The 22,407-nt window shown below is 36.0% G+C and overlaps 1 protein-coding gene across 1 annotated transcript in view; it reads left to right on the top strand.

Moving 5' to 3' along the window:
* DDAH1 (dimethylarginine dimethylaminohydrolase 1) overlaps positions 1 to 22,407 on the top strand; it is a 64,777-nt gene that overhangs the window by 23,010 nt on the left and 19,360 nt on the right. The window contains exons 2-3 of the mRNA XM_032218143.1: positions 20,954 to 21,053; positions 21,673 to 21,746. Of these exons, the coding sequence (XP_032074034.1) occupies positions 20,954 to 21,053; positions 21,673 to 21,746 (174 nt within the window). The remainder of the gene's footprint in view (positions 1 to 20,953; positions 21,054 to 21,672; positions 21,747 to 22,407) is intronic.

A 22,407-nucleotide genomic window follows, 5' to 3' on the forward strand; every position in this document is an offset into this window, starting at 1 on the left:
ACTCTTCACATCTCTCTTCATTAAATCAATAACATATGAACAGGGATTTATATATATTCTATATATTTGCACTTTCAATTATCAAGTGGAGGTTTTGTTCAAATAAGAAACTATACTGTGGTATACTGTAAATTAAACATTTATACAGGTCGCAGTTCTCAAAACCTATCTTGTATTTCTCTGTATTTCTTCATTCTACATGTTAACTTGGTGCATTGAATTCGGATGAATAGCAGATTGAATTGACCTGATTCAATTATATCAAAACCAGGAGCAGTGTATAAAATACCTTTTGAAATTAATGACACTCATTAATCACAATTAACTGTATTGATCCAAGAGAATGTATCTAGTGTTTGTTTCTTCAAATCACTTTATATTCAAGCCCTATTTGTGGGGGCAACATAGACAGCTGCCCAGATAATATTCAGTAATGAAATCATCTATCTTGTACTGTGCTACTGAAACAATGAATTCTAGCTGACACTAGTTTTACTGGCCTAAAAGGCTGTATAACTAGCCAATCATTTGAATGCCAACTTCTAGTATAAAAGAACTATCTGAAAAAATGAGATTGAACCAAATATGCAGAAAATAGGCCTTCCATTGCTGACCATGATTCAGATTATTAAACAGGATTTGAATTCACATGTTGCATAATTTATTTTAATTGAAACATTTCAACATCTGTATATCTATAGCCCTGGTTTTATCCTTTAAGATTAATTACATTAATTAGACTAGAAGTGACTGTAGGAGAAAATGTTCTGTGCTTTTCAAGCCTCAACTTCCATGAAATATGTTAATTCCAGATGTTAAACTTGGGTTTTCTTTCAGCAGCTTTGTTACAAATGCCAAACTATTTTGAATTTCTTGAAGGATTTTCCAAACCCCAGCTGATTATCACAATATGTTGCAATTCATATTCAGAGTTTAGTTATGAAGTAATCTGTAGTTGGGGGGGGAGAAAGATAGATAGAGACTGGTTTATAAACTTACCTTCCATTGCTGGAAGGAAGGGAGGAGAGCTGCTTTTTCAGTCTGTCTTTCTGCTTTTCCTTCAACTTTCATGTGATCCATTTTGGTAGCATAGATGAAAAGATCAGTGTATCAGCAGAACATTGTAATTGTTAATAATGTTTAAACTTTCTTTTTCTTCTAAGTATGCTAATTGTTCACATTGTAGATGACCGGTGAAAGTTGAGTTGAATTCAAAGTGCACTTTAGATGTATTGTTATTTACCATGATTTATGAAGTCAGAAACAAATAATGTATACAGTTTTTCTCTTCTGTCTTATATGTTGACATAGATGCAGAGGTGCAGAGTTCTTTTTAACCCTGATATTTTTAAAAAAAATAATAATAATAATTTTGGTTGTAGCCAAACTGTAGCATTGAGTTTTAGATTCCTTGTTACCAGGCCACTCTGTCAAATTCTGATTTAGTCATTTGAATAATCTCAGCTAATTTGTGGATTGTTCAATAAAATATGGTTCACAAAACCTAGTTTACCACAATGTATGAACTACATTACATACAAATATGCAGATTTCTGTAAATTTTCTTATTTTCTTTATCTGTTCTCATTTTTTTTCTTTTATTTTTCTATCTTTCTGCTATGCTTAAGAAGCATGATCCCCTCTAGAAGCAAAAATGGAAGTCTAGTAGTATTTGTTGCCTTTTATACCATTTCATTTCATTTCATTTATTATATTTATATGCTGCCCTTTTCCCCCGAAGGGGACTCAGGGCGGCTGACAAATCAAATCTGGGAAGGGGGGCGTATAGACAAATAATAATAATAATAATAATAATAATAATAATAATAATAATAATAATAATAATAAAAAAATAAAAACAAACAAACAAACAAACATGACAATACATAATTTAAAAACACACAACAGTCATACCATTCGAGACGGGGGCAACAGCTCTTTAGCCCCAGGCCTGTTGGAACAGCCAGGTTTTAACGGCTTTGCGGAAGGCCTGGAGGGTGGTGAGGGTTCGAATCTCCACAGGGAGTTCGTTCCAAAGGGTCGGAGCAGCCACAAAGAAGGCTCTCCTCCGGGTAGTCGCCAGTCGACACTGGCCGGCGGATGGAATTCGGAGGAGGCGTAATCTGTGGGATCTAATCGGTCTAGTGGAGGTAATTGGCAGCAGGCAGTCTCTCAAGTACCCAGGTCCAATACCATGAAGGGCTTTATAAGTGACGACTAGCGCCTTGAAGCGTATCCGGAGACCAATAGGCAGCCAGTGCAGCTCGCGGAGGATAGGTGTTACGTGGGTGAACCGAGGTGCACCCACGATCGCTCGCGCGGCTGCATTCTGGACAAGCTGAAGTCTCCGAATGCTCTTCAAGGGCTGCCCCATGTAGAGCACGTTGCAGTAGTCCAGTCTAGAGGTCACAAGGGCACGAGTGACTGTTGTGAGGGCCTCCCGGTTCAGGTAGGGACGCAACTGGTGCACCAGGTGAACCTGGGCAAATGCCCCCCTGGTCACAGCTGACAAATGGTGTTCAAAAGTCAGCTGTGGGTCCAGGAGGACTCCCAAATTGCGAACCCTGTCTGAGCAGATAATCCTATACCACTTCAGACTAGTACAATACAATCTACCTACTATCTGTTGAGTCTTGCAGAGATCACTGTAGTTTGTTTTTCTCTATCTAGATTCTGTTGGCCTATAGCCGGGATGGCGAACCTATGGCATGTGCGCCCACAGAGCCCTCTCTGCGGGCATGTGAGCTGTCATCCCAGCTCAGTTGCTCCGCGCATGCACTCGCACCTCCCACCGGCCAGCTGGTTTTCGGGTCTCTATCAAGCATACGCAGGGGTCAGGGCACATGCTGGAGATGCATGTGCTTGCGTGGGGTCATGCACATTGTGGGAGCCATGCACACATGTTCAGGAGTGGGGCACATGCGGGGGGTCATGTGTACATGCACAGGGGAGGGGCACACATAGGGGTCCACACACACATGCATTATGAGTGGGCATGCACTTTCGGCACACAGCGATGAAAAGGTTAGCCATCACTGGCCTATAGTCACTGAGGAAAAGCCTTAGTTACTTTTCATGTTTCTCCTGTGGGGCAGGTGGTTTTCTTTTGCAAGAACTTCTGCTTCATTTTGTCTTCCATGTCCTGCAATCCCCTTTCTACTAGAAGTGTCATGATTTTTTTCCACCATTACTGCTATCCACCTGAATAACTCCAAAGCCACTTCATTTATATAGCACCCAAATGGGATCTCGCCTCCATCTCTCCATAATGAAAAACAGTGAGGAAAGCATGAGGGAGGTGCATTGCCTGACTTTTCACCCTTCTATTGGCCAGCTAGAGGAACCATTGAGTTCCATGGGAAGATTAAGTACAGGAACATAGACAGTGACATAGCAACTGAAAATACTGCAAATAGTTTGAGGGCAAGGCTCATGGCTATGTGGAGATATTCATAGAAAGGAAAGGAAAGAAGGAAAGAGTTAACCAGTGGAACGGTTTGCCTCCAGAAGTTATGGGTTCTCCATCACTGGAGGTTTTCAAAAAGAAATTGAACAACCACATGTTGGATAGCCATTTGTCTGAAACGGTATAAGGTTTCCTGCCTAGGCAGAGGGTTAGACTAGAAGACCTCCAGGGTCCCTTCCAACTCTGCTATTGTATTGTATTGTATTGTATTGTATTGTATTGTATTGTATTGTATTGTACTAGTCTGAAGTGGTATAGGATTATCTGCTTGAGCAGGGGGTTGGACTAGAAGACCTCCAAGGTCTCTTTCAACTCTGTTATTCTGTTAATGTTGCCCCCCATCAAAACAGGTGGTCAAATAGTACATTTGATTCTAGGTATTTTATGATGTTGTTACATCATAAAACAGGAAATTGTTTAGTTTCCTGTTTGACCGCTAAATATGGAAAGCACAAATCTATAAAAGTACCACAAGATTTAAACCCCATGCTTACATTTCCTCTATTAATATTTAGAAAAGATCAACTGCATGTTGCATAAATGGTATAAAGTGCAGTTTGGCTTAGAGTTCAACAATATCTAGTAGACCATAAACTCCCTGTCTCTGTTTTGTTATACATGAACAATAATGATTTGTTGTTGATTTGAAAATATGCATCTCCATGAATTCCAATAATATCATATGTATTTAGGGAGAATACATCTTGAGATCTGATGTGATAGCCCATTTGTGACATTTGTTTGGGATTTACAGCCCTCTTAAACATGTACCAATCCATTTTGTATCCCTATAGATTCAGATCCCAAGCACAGAGTTTGTTTTAAGAAGGCAAGATTCTGCTTTATCAATGTTGCTTCAAGATATACCGTATTTTGGGGAGTATAAGACACACCTTTTTCCCTCAAAAAAGAGGCTGAAAATCTGGGTGTGTCTTATACATTGAATTCAGAATTTTTGCCTCCCCAAACCCCACCCCCTTCACCAAAATGGCTGTGCATAGCCTTTAGGAGGCTTTCGGAGTTCTTCTGGAGGCTGGGGAGGGCAGAAATGAGCGAAAAATGCCCCCCCCTTTTTTTTTTACAAAAAATGAGCCTGTTTTCACAAAAAACGAGCCTTTTTTGCTCATTTTGGGGAGCCCCACCCCGCCAGGAGCACTCTACAAAGCTCTTAAAGGCTATGCACAGCCATTTTGGTGAAGGGGGCAGGATTTTGGGAGGCAAAAAATTCTGTATTCAGTGTATAAGACGCACCCAGATTTTCAGCCTCTTTTTTGGGGGAAAAAATGGGCCTGTTTTTGGGAGGTCTGCAGAGTGCAAAAACTTTTTTTTTTAAATTTGCCTCTTCAAAATCTTGGTGTGTCTTATACTCCGGTACATCTTATATACATTACTTTGACATCTTCTTACAATGGCTTGCGGAAACATGGTGGGTCAGTGGTTAAAACGCTGAGCTTGTTGATCAGAAAGGTGGGCAGTTTGGCAAGTCGAATCCCTAGCACTGCGTAACGGAGTGAGTTCCCATTACTTGTCCCAGCTTCTGCCAACCTAACAATGCAAGTAGAAAAATAGGAGCCACTTTTGGTGGGAAGGTAACAGTGTTCCGTGCGCATTCGGCGTAGCCACATGACTACGGAGATGTCTTCGGACAGTGCTGGCTCTTTGGCTTTGAAATGGAGATGAGTACTGCCTCCTAGAGTCGGGAACAACGAGCACATATGTGCGAGGGGAATCTTTAGCTTTACCTTACAATGGTTTGTAAAAGGGAAAAGAAAGAAATGGGAGATTTTACATTTGGTCTCAGCATTAACTTGGCAATCTCATTTTATGGTTATTGTGTCTTTGTCTTCCTCATGATTCAGAGTTATTTAAGTAGGGCCATAAAACTGCCCCTATTGAATCAATTTACTTGTAATCTATTTTCAAATTTTCTCCTTTTTTCAGATTTTGCAGAGAGTAGTTCAGAGATATTCTGAGATGGCAGTTATTCAAAATAAGAGAAATGTACTATCAAGTAAACTGTTTTTCATAAAATCAGAATTTTCATGATAAATTATATTTTCTGGCATTGACTGAATTGTTTAAGTACTTATTCACTTTTCTGTTACATAAGAGTTTAAAGGAATTAAGGGTACATATTACCATAATGTGTAGCAATATGAGTTCATTAAGATCATTTGGCAGAGGATTCTGTGCATTTTAAGCGAAACTATAAATCATGCATTTGGCTCTATTCTAATTGCTAAGGCGTTACAAAATATTCAAAGAAGTTTTAATTCTGGCCTGCTTTGAGAAGGAAAAAAATATTAATTTGAAACAACATGTTATGTGTTTTTTAAGCAAAGAATGACATTTTGGTTGTGAGATAAATTTCTGAGAAAGGAATCAATGATTGAAATAGACAAACTGGATTGATGTCTCACCTTATGGTGTTAATTTCTTATGGGGAAGACATATTTAGCAATATTTTAACTGCATACAAACAGCCTGGAGCTGACCTTGACAATGCATCTGTAGGGACAAATCACTACAAATCATATTACACAGAAATGCAACTAAAAACAATTGCTTCATTTAGCACTTTTTTCCCTCCGTTTCCTATTGGAATAGGTAAGACAAGCAGTGTGGTAGCCTGGTTGCCTCAGCAAATTTTGTTACTACCGGTTCTGTGGGCATGGTGTGGCAGGCATGGTAGGCATGGCATGGTGGACATGGCAGGGGAAGGATACCGTAAAATCTCCATTCCCTCCCGATCAAGTGGGTCTCGTGAGGCAAAGAATAGATGGGGGTGGGGCCAGTCAGAGGTGGTATTTCTCCGAACCTCAAAATTTCTTCTACCGGTTCTCCAGGACTGGTCAGAACCTGCTAACCACCACTTCTGGGTTGCCTCTACACCATAGATTGAGAGTACAATCCTAAATAGCAGCAGATGTTTCTCTTCTGTGCGAAATGAAAAAAATATCTGCTGCGAACTCCACCTAGGCATCAGGAAGGGCATCTGGCCAGTAAATGCTCAGCTCCATCCAATCATCCAAACTCTACCCTAAATACCCTGTGGGTATTTCCAGTGATACAACTAACCTGAATCATTTTTTATAAGAAACGTCTCCAAGATCTTTCATTAGGCGGCCTATAAATTTATTAAATACTTAAATACATTAAAATAAGTAATAGGGGCATGGCTTTAACCCAGCTCCTTATATGAGTTTTTCTACCCACCCAGAAGAAGACAGACTGTCGAGATAAAAAAAATAGGGGAATGTTAATATTGGAAAGTAATTGCACATTGGTTCTGAAAATTTGCACCTGAATTAGATTTTCCTTAGAAAGTTGGCCCATTGCTGCTGTTCTATAAGAAAATATTTGGGTATTCCATTTATTCCAAAAGAAAAGAAAAAGGAAAATGTGGCTTTTAAACTATTGTTTTTTAAGTTCTTTAATGTGTTCCTAAAAACACCTTGAAATAGTTACCTCCTTAAAACTAACAAACCAACAGGCTCTGTTCACAGGATGTCATTTACCTGGAGAAGATAATACTAACCACATTTTGCTACAACTCATCTCCCGTCCCATCACTCTGATGTTTCAGTCTGGGGTCCTGGAGATCCATATGATTTGGGAATAGGCAGCTTCCCCTTTCATTAAGGCTCTTTTCTCACTGCATCTTCTGCCACCTGAACTTGGAGATTCCACAGGCAATCTTGATTTGAAGCCAGTCTTAATTCTTCTAGTCAGCCTTTCACAAATGTCACAATCTCTGTTAAAAATAAAAACAGCTGAACTTGACTCTTTTGTTTATATAAGCAGCATACTTGAAATCTTGCTATACCATATCTCTCAGCCTGTAGGCTTAAGGGTATTTACCAGTGTATTTTCCCTGCTGCATGCTATAGGCAGTCCTCAACTTGCATCCACAATTGGAACTGTAACTTCTGTCTCAAAGTGAGGCAGTCATTCAGTGAATTGAACTTAATTTTATGACTTTTTTGCCACATATGTTAAGTGAATCACAGCAGTTGTTAAGTAAATCATGTGGTCATTAAGCAAGTCCATCTCCATTGACATTTTTCAAAGCCTCCTGGGAAGGTCATAAATGTTGATCATATCAGGGGTCACCAACCTTTCAGACCTCAGGGGGCCACTAAATTCATAATTTTAAATCCCACAGACCACTAATATGAATTTTTAAAAAATAAATAGTATTTAGTCCAATATAAAATAAAAATAATTCTGCGGACCACCAAAATTTTATTGCAGACTACTGATTGGTAACCACTGGATCATATGACACCCCCCCAGGGACACTGCAACTGTTGTAAAGGATACCAGTTGCCGAACACACAGATTTTGATGTAACTGTGGAGATGTTGCAACACTTTTAAGTGTAAAGACCAGTGGTAAGTAATTTTTTCAGCACTGGCATAACTTTGAACATTCACTAAACGAACGATTTATAAGTTAAGAACAAGGGAGATTTTACATTACAACCATTGTTATAATACTTGGGGAAATCAATGGGCTGTGAAACTATACCATTCTTCCATTTGCATGGTGTTCAATGGAAAGTTAAATATTGAAATAAATCCAGGTAGTTTCCAGCATTTGTTTTTTAGAAAAAAGGCAAAAGTATATGCCAGAGTTGGGGTGGGAGGTTACTATGTAGTGAGATAAGGGATGATTGTTATTCCAAAAGGTACTGTACTGACTGTATGAATGTTCTTTTCTTTATTCTTGGTTGGTTGGTTGATTGTGCAGAGTTTACAGTTCAAGGGAAGCCACAATGATAACAATACGTATTATTGATGCCGCGGTTTGAGCAATTTTAACATAAGAATAGCTGTGAAAAATGGCCCGTCAAAAAGTCTAAATGAAGACAAATGGATACCTTTGTGTTGTGTTGGTGAAAACTGTTGAAAATATCTTGGATTGCAAAAAAAAAAAAAAAATCAATAGTAGATAAAGAAGAATTACTAGTGTTTGACTTACGACCAGTCGCTTAGCGATTGGTCTGAAAAGGAGAACTTACAACCCAGATTCAAAGTTCCAAAGGTCAGCCCAACCTCCATGATCATGTGACCAAAGTTCATGCATTTGGCAATATGGCTGTATTTATAGCTGTTTGCGGATTCCCATGTCACATGATGATTTTACAATAGTTTTGCCAAAAACCAGAACTTACTTCCAGTTTTTGACAAAACTGCACCAATAGTGAGCATTAGTTCACTTAATGACTGCGCTGTTTGCTTTACAACAGCTGCCACAAAAAAATTGTAAAATTGGATTGGTCATGTGACTAATCTATTTTCTATCATCACAACATATGCCTGTAATAAGCCGGCTCCATTATGGTCTTATGTTGAGGACCACCTACAGATTGTCTCTCCCCCCCCCCCCACCAAATGATAACAATGAAACTAAAGGTTTAATATTTTGAATAAATAATATAAAGATAAAGTGGGAAAGATTCTGATGACTGAAATAAATAACTGGATATATAGCTGAAAACCAGTCGAACAGCACATTTTGGCTAAAGAAGAAATTAAGGCTGTTTAGGAACAATATATCCAGAAATTACTTACAAGATTGTTTGGTACTATAGTATAGTCAATGATTTACAGTAATGAACAAACATTTTATTTGATTGGATAAAAAGACTGAGATTGATTTGGATGTGGACTGAGAGTTTTAAAAATGAATAATACAAAAGTGATATGGAAAAAGATGCTGTGTGGATCTGAAAATCAATTTAAAACCGCCAAAGTGTAATATGAAAAAGAATGCCAAAATGAATTTACAAATGAAACCCGTTGGTGTCAATAATTAAATGGGACATACAAATAATAAATCAAGAAGAGTGTCTTGGAAGCCTTTTTATCTTGGATTTATAAAAGGAATGTGTGAAACCAAGGAAACTCTTTATGGAAAGAGATAAAGAGGAGCTATCCAAGCTGTTCCTGAAAAGAGACAAAAAGTAAATGATAATAAATCAACATGTGGAAGACTACTTGATGGGACTAAAGATCAAGCTTTTTAAAAATAAAAATAAATTTTGTAAAGTTAATCTGATTGGGATTAAAATGTGTATGTAGTGGTTTATGGCAGTTATTAATGGAATTTCCTTTGACCAGGACTGAATGACCAGACTTTAAAAATCAGTTTATGACAGATGTCTTTGCTTAATTTTTTTTAGAGAAAGTGATACATTTGGATTAGAAAATCATTTTTTTAAAATATTAAGATTAAAATATATATACTAATAATTCTAGTTGCCCTTAATAGCCTTTTGCTGTTAAGGACCGAAATATGTATTTTTGCAATTTGCTTGATGGTAAGGGGTGAGATATGGAAAGAAGAGGGTTTTTAATTCCAACAGTGGTCATAAACTGAGAACTACCTGTAGTGAGAATCATGACAATATTTATTTTAATCCGTTCCAAATATATATTCCACCCAGTTATTTAAAAAACAAAAATATTTTCTGAAAAGAATAAATAAAACAAAAGTATGTTTAATTGTATTAATTAAATAATTTTATAATTAGGAAAATCCTTTGTGTGGGGCAACATGTACACATAGAAAAATCATTTATAATCCTAATCCTAATCACACTACTAGACAAATTTAATAAGATTTACTGTTGAATAAATATGTAGAATTGCAGTGCACTATTTAAACTTATATAAACAAATTTTATATATATGTTTTCTGAGGTTTTCGCGGGTGTTAGTATGTAGGTCTTTGGTTATTCAGTTATTCTTCCAGGAGCTCCTGGAAGCACCAAGCCTGAAGATGACGAATGAGACTCCGTCGAAACGTCACCGAGACACTTCCAATTTTACGCGGGAGAAAACCCGAATAACCAAAGACCTACATATATATATACAAATATATATGTATATATATATATATATGATTTATTTAAGTGGCAAGTAGATTTATTTGTCTCAAGGTGACTCTAGCTGGCTTACAAGATAAAAAACTGTAAAACATTAAAACATAAATATTTCTAAAAAATAATAAAAAGGATTGCAATCAACAGTAAAATTCTACACTCTATATACCTTCTTTAATCAAGGTTAAAAGAAATATATTGCTTTGCCCTTTTACTGGTACTGCTTGAAAGAAAAAATGATTGACTTTGTGTTGTTTCTCCTTCCTTCCTATCTTAAGGTGCATTTTAGCAGTCTCACTGTTTTTTCATGTGTAAGCTAGTAAGAAGCTATTTGAGTTTGAACTTGGCTTTCATTAATTAAAATGAAGAGGGTCACCACAATCCCAGAGAAAAAATTCCCCAAGCCTTACTTCTATGAGGTTTACATAAGGTAGCAAGATCTACTTTCTAATGTGTCCTGTTTTGGTAGCATCAAATTCTGCTCCTAAGCAAGTTGTTGAAATATATTACTAGGGAAATGCATCCATCACTGTAATAGTTTGTTACACTTAATGCTGCCTGACTTCCAATGTCTCTCTGTCTCTTTCTATATGCGTACAGTATGTTAGATTTTGCATTGGCTTTGATCTGTGCTGAACTAAGGATGTTCTTCATTCAGCATTCCAAGCAAGCTTCAGAATATTTTGTTCCACTAATATGTATGATTCAGTGAACTTAAAAGATTCTGTGGAAATACTGCCCTTATAAATATTAAATAATATTCATCTTAAGCACTTTTCTTAAGAGGGAAAAAGAATAAATCCACCACAGCATCTTAATTAGTTCTAATATTCTATTGTCATCCCTCCTTCCTAAATCTGCAGCTGTTCCATTGAGTAAGGGAGTTATACAATAAAGTGGAAGGGGTTTTCGGTTTCCATGATGGCTCATAACCCACCCAATGGGTCAGGTACTGAGCAGGCAAGGAGAAGTAAGTTCAGATGACTCAACTTGTGTTGCTCTGTGCAAACAAAGGGAAGAGAATATATGACAGAAGTGTCCACCCCAAGGATAAAACACCAAGACACAAATTGAGTAATGTGGTATATGCAGTACAATGCAGTGGGTCATATGCAGATCTGTACTTTGGGGAAACAAAACAACCACTTCATAAACACATGGCACACCATAGGAGACTAGACCATCAGGACTAGATTCAATAGTCCATCTGCATTTAAAAGACAAAGGCCCCCCTTTTGAAAATAGCAAAGTCCATGTTTTGGACAGAGAGGACCACTAGTTTAAAAGGCGGGTCAAAGAGGCCATTTTTGAGGGAAAAGACCTAGAAATCCTATTAACAAATCTTTGTTTAAAGACAGTTATACAGGTATAATCTCGTTTGGGCCTGTGGAGAGGAGAGGTGAGATAAATAGTAAATAATCTTTAGTTAACTACAATAATAACAAAGAAATGTTAATGGATAATATTTAATGATACATACAGGTGTGTTATTCCAGTAAAAGTTAAATGGACAGAAGTGTTAATCTGTGAGATTGGGGGGAAAAAGGAGAGGGAATGTTGGATATTCTCCTAACTGACTTTCTTTTAGAATATGATATAAAGATGTAAAGTTATGGCAGATTCATTGAGATTGCGAAAATGTGCCAGTAGGTGGTTGTGTCCTCAAATATAAATGATCTTAGGGGGGGGGGGGACACATCTAAGTAACTGTAATTAAATGAAAATTGTGGTACAATGATAGTAAAATACATAAATTTTAAAATGTACAACTTAACCTGAATGAAATATATGTAATGATTGTGGAAGAACACACGAAATGTACCTCTAACCAACTGACATGCTTTCTACAAGATGTAATGAAAGATGATTCTTTTTGTGTGTGTGTTTTTTGTTTAATAAAAACAATAAAAAAATTATATATATATAAAAAAGAGGCCATCTCTGTTCAAAATTGAACAGCCCTCTATTAACAGAGGGGGGGGATACAACATGATGTATCTCCAGTCTACAAACAGGCCTTTCAACAGTTCCAGGAAGGCTCCACACCCATTTGCACTACTTGGATGATCCTGATGACAGAGATAAAACTCCAGGTGGCCTTAACACTAAACAAATGTAGCTGTCTGAAAGGAGTATAAATCCTTCCATTCCCCACCATCTAGTCAGAGCTGAAGAAGCTTCTTGGATGAGAAGCCAAATGTCTTCAAACAAAAACCAGAAAGTCCAGTTGCTTCTTGAAAAAGCACCTTTGGGACAACCGTGACATGGATGACTGAGAATCTCCATACACCACTCTTTCATTTGGTGGCAAGCCAGAACAGAGGCTATAGAGCAGTGTTTCTCAACCTTGGCAACTTGAAGACGTCTGGACTTCAACTCCCAGAATTCCCCAGCCAGTGAATGCTGGCTGGGGAATTCTGGGAGTTGAAGTCCAGACGTCTTCAAGTTGCCAAGGTTGAGAAACACTGCTATAGAGGCAGGATAAAAATTGTCAGTAGGAACCCAGAATGTTAGGCCACTGTAGTTTTCTGCTGGCTTAAGAATGAATGAATAGTACTATAACTGAGCCATAGAAAAGACCCTCAAATAAGGTGTTTCATACCATAATTTTCCTCATTTGTCTAGATTCTCATTAAATTCCTTTCTATTATTTTCATCTATTTCTCCTGCTAAAAACCATTGGATTCATTATATGCTCTCTCTATTTTTTTTAAAAATACTAATCCAGTTAGCGTGCCTCATTTAATCAGACTTAAGCATGTTTGAAATTCTCAGGTAGCTGATTTTTAAATTGGAATGTAAGGCAAATGTGGATAAGATCAGAAGCATGTTTCTTTTAATCAGACCAGTATCATTTGTCACAATGCTACAAAAATGTTTTAGTACAATTGCTACTTCAGTCCCATTTAGAGAATCAACCAAATTATACTCTAATTACCATATATTTATACTGTATATGTATGCTAATTCTGGAACAGCAGGCCTACCACATAACCTCATCTTCCATTTATGTGTTCTGACGTCATTGGGAACGATAGTCCAATATGTGTATCTGGAGGATAACTTATTAAGGAAGGCTGCCTTAGTATATTTACCATAGTATGTTCCTATGTCCATTTCAAATAAACGTAGCTACCAACTTGGTAATTTTTGTTACCAAAAATTCTGTTCAATTGTCATTAAAATGGAAGAGTTAATTAATATTATGAGATTTTCCTTTTTGGTCTTTGACAACTATTAATTATCACTTGGTCAGTTGACATGAATCATTTTCATGATTCAGGCAGTACTCCAATGGTAAGAGTAAATTGCTATTTAATCTACATAGGGAACACATTCAATACTGGATAGGGTTATGCATTCTTATGAATCATAACTTGGATATGAAATATAGATTAGAAAAAGAGTCCTTTTAAATCTTTAAGATCTGAAGAATATTTTTGGATCATTCTATCATTTTAATCCCAAACTCAGGCAATTTATCATTATTATTTTTCTAATCTTAGAAAATGTTTCCTTTTGATAAATGGCCATGCTAGATGCTTATTATTTGGCTTTATGCATAAGCATTCTTATTTATTATTTATTTTATAAAGTTTCCTTTCTAAATAAGAATGACAGCTAAAAGGGAGGACTCAATATTAAGAGTTTCTAGGAGCAGGAAAAGCAGGCAGTTAAAATAGAGTCACTATTGTTCTCTGAAAAGGAGTAAGTGTTCTGAATATTTTGTGTCAAGCTCTGAACAAACAACTCAGAAACAACAAGACTATAGAACATCTCATTGTTAGGAAAAAGGAATGTTCTTACATGGCATAATTGTTATCAACATTTTCAAGCAGGTCTATTAGCAATTTAATGGAATATTGGTTATTCATGGACAATAATAGCTCTAGTTGAAATGTCCATTATGTTCTCTCTTTCCCATGCACTTTGGAATGAGTAGAATGTGATAGCTGAGCTTTCAGCAAGCTTCATGAATTTTAAATACTTTTCATTGCCTCCAAAAGGGGGAGGCACATGGCATGTGGTCAATGGTGCACTTGGAATTAGCAGTCACTCCAGTATTAGGTGTCTCAAAAGATAATGAATGCTTGGCTTATGCAGGTGCATTCTTGGCCTGCCGTGCATATCCAGGCAGAATAGATTATGCCTCTTTACTTTGACATCTTGCAAAATAGCCAATTGTTACTTTGTGCAGAGAAAGGTATTCAAAATATTGCTTTGTCAGCATACATGACTCTGGCTTAATTTTTTGTTTTTGTTATTTCCGTCATCTTTATTTAATCAATTTTTAACCGATGTTTTTGCAATATGATAATGAACCCTCATGAAGTGTTTCTATGCTTCCATAATGTACCTCCAAAACTTGCCTTGATACTCTTTAGAGTTCTATCTTTCTTGTTCTTCTACATCATTAGTTTTGAATGGGAATTTTCTCTCTTACTGTGTGCACAATTATATAGCTGCAGACTGAGGCACATCACACAAAAGAGGAAAAAAATATGCATAAAATATGCATAATTTAAATAAAAATGGAGTATAATTCACCATAAAAGAGCCAGTATGGTGTGTGGTTATTATGCTGGCCTACAAACCAGGAAACTCTGAGTTCCAGTTCTTTCTTAGGCATGAAAGCCAGTTGGGTGACTTGGAGGCCAGTTACTCTCTCTCAACTTAACCCACCTCACAGGGTCGTTGTTTGAACAGATCAATCCTTCAAACAGAGAAGCTCTTCAGACAGAGCAATGCCTTCTGACGGTTCCACCACAAATCCGCGAAGCACTTATCTGCGGAGACATAAGCGTGAAGACTAATTCACGCCGTTCGAAGCGCTAAGGAAAAACACGACCCTACCGCGATGACATAATCGCGGAGGGCAAATCCGCGCATTCCCAAGCACTCAGTACCCTAAACCTAAACCTAACCCTAACCCTAAACCTAACACTAAAACAAACCCCTAAACCTAATCCTAACCCTTACCTTAATTGAAATCGGCTTTCTGCCGCGGCGCCGTTTTAAAGCGCCCTTCTGTTGCCACGCTGTTGTCGCAGCGGTGATGACGCGCGGAGATGATGTCGCAGCTTTAGCGATGCGATTTTATCACCGCTATTTTGACGAGCGCGGTTTTGTCGTGCCACGCCTTCTGACTATCATTCAAATACGGGCCTGGGTTCTATATGCTTACATCTGGAGTCCATCACTGCAATACAGATTCAAAACTAATGACAGCATGTAATGCAACTTACTGCTGTTTTGTGTGTATGTTTTAAAGTTCAGATCACTATTTATGGCTCTTGTAACAATCATTTGTTGTTTGGAAGATATCTAAAAATGACTAAAGAAGAAGAAAATAAAACTGAAATTACTAGTTTGACTATGATCTGTGTAGACTGTGACTTCATTCTTGATACTTGGATATCTTTTTTATGTATGCTAAGAGTATGGTAGCATTTGTTCCAATTTAATTGCTGCTCATGGACATATGACAAGAAACACAATGCAATGTCACACATTCGTATGTTTATGTATATATTAAAATTGCATTCATAGTATTGCAGGTCACTATTGCTACTATTTTCTATGAGTTAAAAAGAAAAATGTGTTAATTATACCTTTATCTTTCTCTGTCTGTAATTCATAATGTTGACAAGCATACTTTTTTTCCTTTTAGAAAAAGGTACTAATTTATTGTATCCTGGACCCTTTAGAAAAGTCTTTTGGCAATATTTATGTTAGATACTAACTTGTTATTAGTACCATTGCTGAATTTTTAAAAAATCATTTCCCCTTTATTAACTTGGCCCCTCTTAATAATTATGCATTCTTTTGTGATGTTGCTTCATTCCTTCAAACATAGAGGCAGACTTTCCTTTTCCATTTTTTTCAATTGCTAGATCTTGAAATGATTCCCATCGGTAAGAATGATAATTTAACTAGTCCTTGCATAACGACCATTCTTTTAATGACTGTTTCAAGTTGCAATGGTGCTGAAAAAGGTGACTTATGATTATTTCTCGCATTGACAAAAGTCACAGCTTCCCTGTGGTCACCTGATCATGGTTTGGACTATTGGCAACTGTCATAAAGTTATGACAGTCACAACATCTTGCAGTCATGTGATTTTGCCACTGGTGACCCTCCCAGTTGGTTTAGGACTATGAATGGTTCACTTAATGACTGCAACCAGGACTGCTGGAATAACACTAAGCAGGATGGCCATGTGTTGTTTTGCTTAACAGCCATTTCACTTAAAAGCCATTTCACTTAATGATAGAGTTGCTTGTCCCAATTAGGGAACTTAAGCAAGGATTAATTGGTCTACAAGGCTGAAGCCTACTGTACTAGGACATGCCTAAAAGCAGTATGTGGAAAAATGAATCAGTATGCAGAAATGTAGCTCTGGGAGAATTGATTGGGCATGTATGATATGCTTTCTGAATGAGCCAGATGGCACAGTTCCATTTCTACATATTGGCTTCTTGGAAAATGCTGAGTCTGTAGTAGACTCATGCATCACTTTAGATTTGATTCCAGAAAGGGCACACTCTGAAACATTTTTTGTAACTGACTCCAGAGTGCTGCATGGTATACTGAGTGATAGATTAAACCAGACAACATATTTGGGTAATATTCAGATCAATGTTTGTGCATTAATACATGTGTATATATATTTAATTATAAATGAGAAGATTCAAAGCATCAAAAAACTTAAATGCATAGCCTGTAGATCTGTTGTGATATCTGCTTGAATTAGAGGAAGACACATATTTGGGGATAGTGATAAAATTTTAGAATATAATGATGAAAAAAATAAAAAGATTGCCTTTTAAAGCTTACATATCTGTTTGCTTTACCAATTTTCTATTATTGTTATTGTTAGTTGCACTCAGCCAGATGTTCAGGCTGAATTTGGCATTTTGGGTCTACTTATCGAGTCCTTTCCAAGGACCTGGGATAGGGAGATGTATTGTCTCAGGTTGTAAACTCTTCCAAATAAAGCTGCCTTTTATTCCAAGTAAAAATGACTTTTATTGTTGTTGTTTGTTGCTAATAGCTAGCTTGCATTGTCACTTCTTTGAAAGTGGTTTGGGGGTTGAGGATGATATTCACATACTTTCCCCAATTTTGCAGTGCATCAGTAAGTATCAGACAAAGCAATTACGTGCTGGAAAATTTATTCCCCATTAAATGACATTTCAGATTTCTTTTAGGAGTCTAGGTTACAATAGAGTTGTTGTGCTAACCATTTCAAAGAATGCATGCAAAGGAAAGTAGAGCATCTTGACTGTAGATCCACATTTTTATAAACATACTTATAATCATTAGAATTACAAACCTGTTTTGTAAATTGTTCTATGCTATTTGCAGTGAAGTATTAATTTTCCTCTCCTCCTTCTGCTTATCAACCTGTCATATTTCCTTTCAGTTGAAAAACATTTGTTTAGTTGCCAGAGCTGTGATAACTGAGCACCGGGAAATAATTTCTAAGAAATGTCTTGCATTTGAAGTATGTTGGCACAAATATAGAGGAGACAGGTATTTTATATGCAGCAGTTGAAAAAAAAAGATAAACTGCATCTGTGCAGTGACTAATGAGCTCCATTTTTAAGGTCTAGGGATTGAGGAAACGAGATTCTTACAAATACCATCAAATACATTTAGTATTCTTTCCCTTCAAACAAAGTTCAGTTGGCTTAAACCCAGAGTCTCTCAACCAGACTTATTATGGATTAGATACATTCCATCTCACAACAGGAATGTGCTTATTAGGAAGGAGGGAAAATGGGGAACAAAGCAATAAAGGCTTAACCATTCGAGTACTTGGTATATCAGTAGGAAATGCTTATTAGAAAATATTTGTATTTTATCTTAAGCTGAGGGGATATGCAGCTTTCATGTAAAGAATATGTACAGATGCACCATTTAGAGAATGGTAGACACAGTTTCTTTGCTGTTTATAAACATGAATTTTCACTTTCAAGCACTTTAAAGAGATGTGGGGGTCAAGAGAATGATATTTAAGTGGGAAAAGTGCACAAAGTGAAATCATCTGGTTTTTTTTTAAAGCTGCAATGTTATAGATCCATCCATATTTAATGAAACAGAGTCAAGCTATTAGTATCAGTGTAACAAGCTATTCACAACTGAAGTTTCATTGATTTCATTTAATCAATAACAGAGTTTGCATCAAACCCAAGTTTATCTTCCGTCAAATATATACACAGGTAGCTTATATTTTGCAAGTCAAAAACCAAATTGTACTCTACCAAAGGATGGTTTTTAAATACAAGAAACTAAGATGAACAGTAAAGAATGCACTTTATCCAAGATACCTACATTGTATAAAGAGATTATCCTATGAAAGTAGCCATTGATTCCACTGATAACAGATCAAACAGAACTACTTTCCACTGAAGCATCATTCCATTGTCTTACATATGTAAAGCTTTAATTGTCAAAATCAAAAAAGGAATTTGTTTACATTGTTCAGCATTTCCTGACATGTAAAACAGTATGGATAAAAATTAATCAAAAATGTCAACTACACTTCTCATAATATTGTTTAGAACAGTGTTTTTCAACCACTGTGCCGCGGCACACTAGTGTGCCGTGACATAGTGTAAGGTATGCCGTGGGAGAATTACTTTATATATAGTCAATATAGGCACAGAGTTAAAATTTTTTAACATTTTCTAATGGTGGTGTGCCTCGTGATTTTTTTCATGAAAAAAGTGTGCCTTTGCACAAAAAAGGTTGAAAAACACTGGTTTAGAAGACTAAACAATGAATAGCAATTCACTTTTCTGCAGATATCTGAGAAGGAATAGTTTCAAAATTAGATCTGGAGATAAATAATCAGGTTACCTTAAAAATATCAGAACTTGAAGCAGAACCGAATTGAGGATCTGATGAGCCAACCTATCCTACCATTTCTTTTTCTACTTAGCTCTGCCAAGGTGCACTCGATAAGTAGATGACAGCATCACAAGATAGAGAGGAAGTATTCAATCACTTGTTGAGATTCCAAGAAATAAATATATGTCCCAACTAAAGCATAACCAAATTTAATTTCTCCAACCTCCACGGGGTATTATTTATTAATTAATCAAATTATTTAATTAAACCAATTTATATTTTCTGGGCCCGATTTAAGGCTCTACTGCAGTAAAGGGCTAGTCTCATGCTTTAAAACCTGACATATCATCACTGCTTGTGATTTCTTAATAAATATAGTACATTGATTGTGTTGGTGATGGAAGGGCAACCTTAAGAATGGGCTTAAGGATTCAGTCTTGAAGGAGCTGGACTTAAACATATTATGGACTTAGGTTCAGTATTAGGATGTCAGCTCGGTGCTCAGTGTAAGTCTTCCTCACTTATTCCATATATTCTTATCCTGGATTGAACAATATGGGTTTATATAGTCTACATTTAATGAAAAAAATAAGGCTTGAATTAATCCCATAGTAATGCCCCTTCCTTGGTTGGGCAGCTCTTCATACAGTTCTCATGTCCTAGTTACTGATGACTGAACTATTGCAAAGCACTTTTTACTCTGTGTACTTGGTTAATATAGGAACATACTTACACACAGCATTAATTTATAATATTAAAAATGGCTCCATATTTGAATTTTGATCGCATTAGGAAATTCCTTTTTTTAAAAAAAATTTCATTTATCTTTATTTCTTCTCTCCCCTTTTTTCAGTATTAACAGAATAAAGTAGAATGCATTCAGCCTTAGAGAATTCTCTTAGTATTGCTTTCCATTAGAAGACATTGAAGTCTATGTACCAGGACAAGTAATTGACATTTCCAAAAATTTGTCTCTAATTTTGCTTTCATCCATCTTGTTAGTCTGATAATTATTTCATAAGCTTGTGAGTTTAGTATGCTGAATGCAATCCAGCCTGGATGCAATCCAATGAAAGACACAAAATTTGGATACCGCTTATTATGTTACCTTTCAGTTTATATAAACTGTGAGTATAGTTGAAATCTATACTGTATAATATAGCTGCAATTAACATCCATGATCACTGAAGAATATTGCACAGTTGAAAACAATTTATTCTTTGTGAAGTGGCAAATATTGTTTTACTGTCCTAACAGTCACACCAAAGCATCTAAGATTGACCGTATTGAATATCTAATTGTAGTTGAAGAAATAATTTGCTAGACTTGATACAAAAATTATAACAAAGCAATTCTATATTTATTTATGAGTGGGCAGCTTGGACTACTTAGTTACTCATTATATGTACTGCTCTTTTTTTATATCTCCAAACATTAACATAGTTGACATTTTTAAACAACAAGTTCAAAGATGGCTTGGCATAGAAATATTCTAGTTCAAACTTGGGTACATTTATCTTTTTTAAATGATTTCCCTAACCAGTTTATTGAATTTGTCTTTTTTTTCAATCTATACATGAAGTAGAATTTTGGATCAGTAACAGTGGTAATACTATCATTTTAAAGTTTAATAAAGTTGACTTATTAAAAGAAGTATGGTTCAGTTAGGGTAGATCTGAATTTCAGGTATGCAGATATTTTAGCATCACTAAACCAAAGTTTTGTTTCATTTTTTCAAACAGGTTGAAGCAATGAAAACAGCACTTAACAGTCTTAGCCTGAATATTGTAGAGATGACAGATGACCAGGCAACCTTAGATGGAGGAGATGTTTTATTTACAGGTATAGTAAGGTTAAAAATCTTTTTAATATTTGAATTCTGCAGACAGGTTGATTATAACATATTCACTTATTAGATTCTCCCAACACAACATTAAATTAGTAAACTTGCTTTCCTATCATGCACATTAGACGTTCAGTACAGTAAATCTTTTTCTAAGATAAAATTTGGTCTTGTTATTATAACAAGTGAAAGAGAACAAATGTAATAAGTACTACCGGTATGTCATGTGTTACGTGTTATGTATTATGATAGATATAAAAAAAGATTTCCTCTGACATTGACCTTCTTAGTAGTAACATACATTGTGAATAACAAATAGTTTTCTTTGTACAATATTGGTAACATTTAGGTCTTAATTGTCTTATATAGTTTATTGCAAGCAGAGAAAAGACAAAAACAATTTCATTTTAGATAAAATGTAAAATGTTTTAAAAGTGTTATGTTCATAGCCCGAACAGGAAAAGTGGAAGTAAAATCATAGACTGATTTGGAAAATAGTAATGATGAAACATAATGAAAGAATGTTTGCAATATCCCCCTTTTAATAGACTTTTGATCATTTCTGGATCTTCTAGTCCATGCTGTTTTTAAGCTAACTGTACCCTTTCTGCTTTTAAGGACGGGAATTTTTCGTGGGTCTTTCAAAACGGACCAACCATCGTGGTGCAGAAATTTTGGCAGACACCTTTAAGGTTAGCAAATTTACAAGTGTTCTTTTTGGGGATAGATATACAGGTATAAAGGCACGGGAATTTGTACAATTCCCCACTTCAGCCTGCCTCCTGACTGTGATGATTGCTCTCCAACACCAGACCATCATGAGATTTATTCTAACCAATTGGGATTTATTAAATATACTCTCACACACATCACCATAAGCCATATACAATGGTAACAAACAATTGTCATTGGGTTCATATTAAACCAAAGCCAAACAATAATTAGGAATTACCCTGAAACCCAGTAATTAGGAATTACTGTGATGTGTGAGCTAAGCCAGTATTCTATCTTAAGATTTATCAGCAGGATAAAAAATGAGCAATGTGATACACGATGCTTTAAGCTAGTATGATTTTTGCATATGATTCCATTACAAATGAAGGTAAAAATACCTGGGAGCTATATGCTTACCACTTTTTTAAAATAAATAAATAAATAAATGCAATAAATTATCATCCAAAATTACCAAAGATTTTGGTATTTTCATACTAAACTTATTCTAACAATATATTCTAACAACAATAAACAATTTAGTTTATTTTCACTGTATGTTTATAGGATGAACAGTGTCCAAAAAGTGTTTTAACTTACAGAAAGTCAATAAGTTTGTTTTACAAATCATGCTGATTTCTA

The sequence above is a fragment of the Thamnophis elegans genome, chromosome 5, assembly GCF_009769535.1.
Source record: "Thamnophis elegans isolate rThaEle1 chromosome 5, rThaEle1.pri, whole genome shotgun sequence".
In the NCBI taxonomy this organism is placed as follows: Eukaryota; Metazoa; Chordata; class Lepidosauria; order Squamata; family Colubridae; genus Thamnophis; species Thamnophis elegans.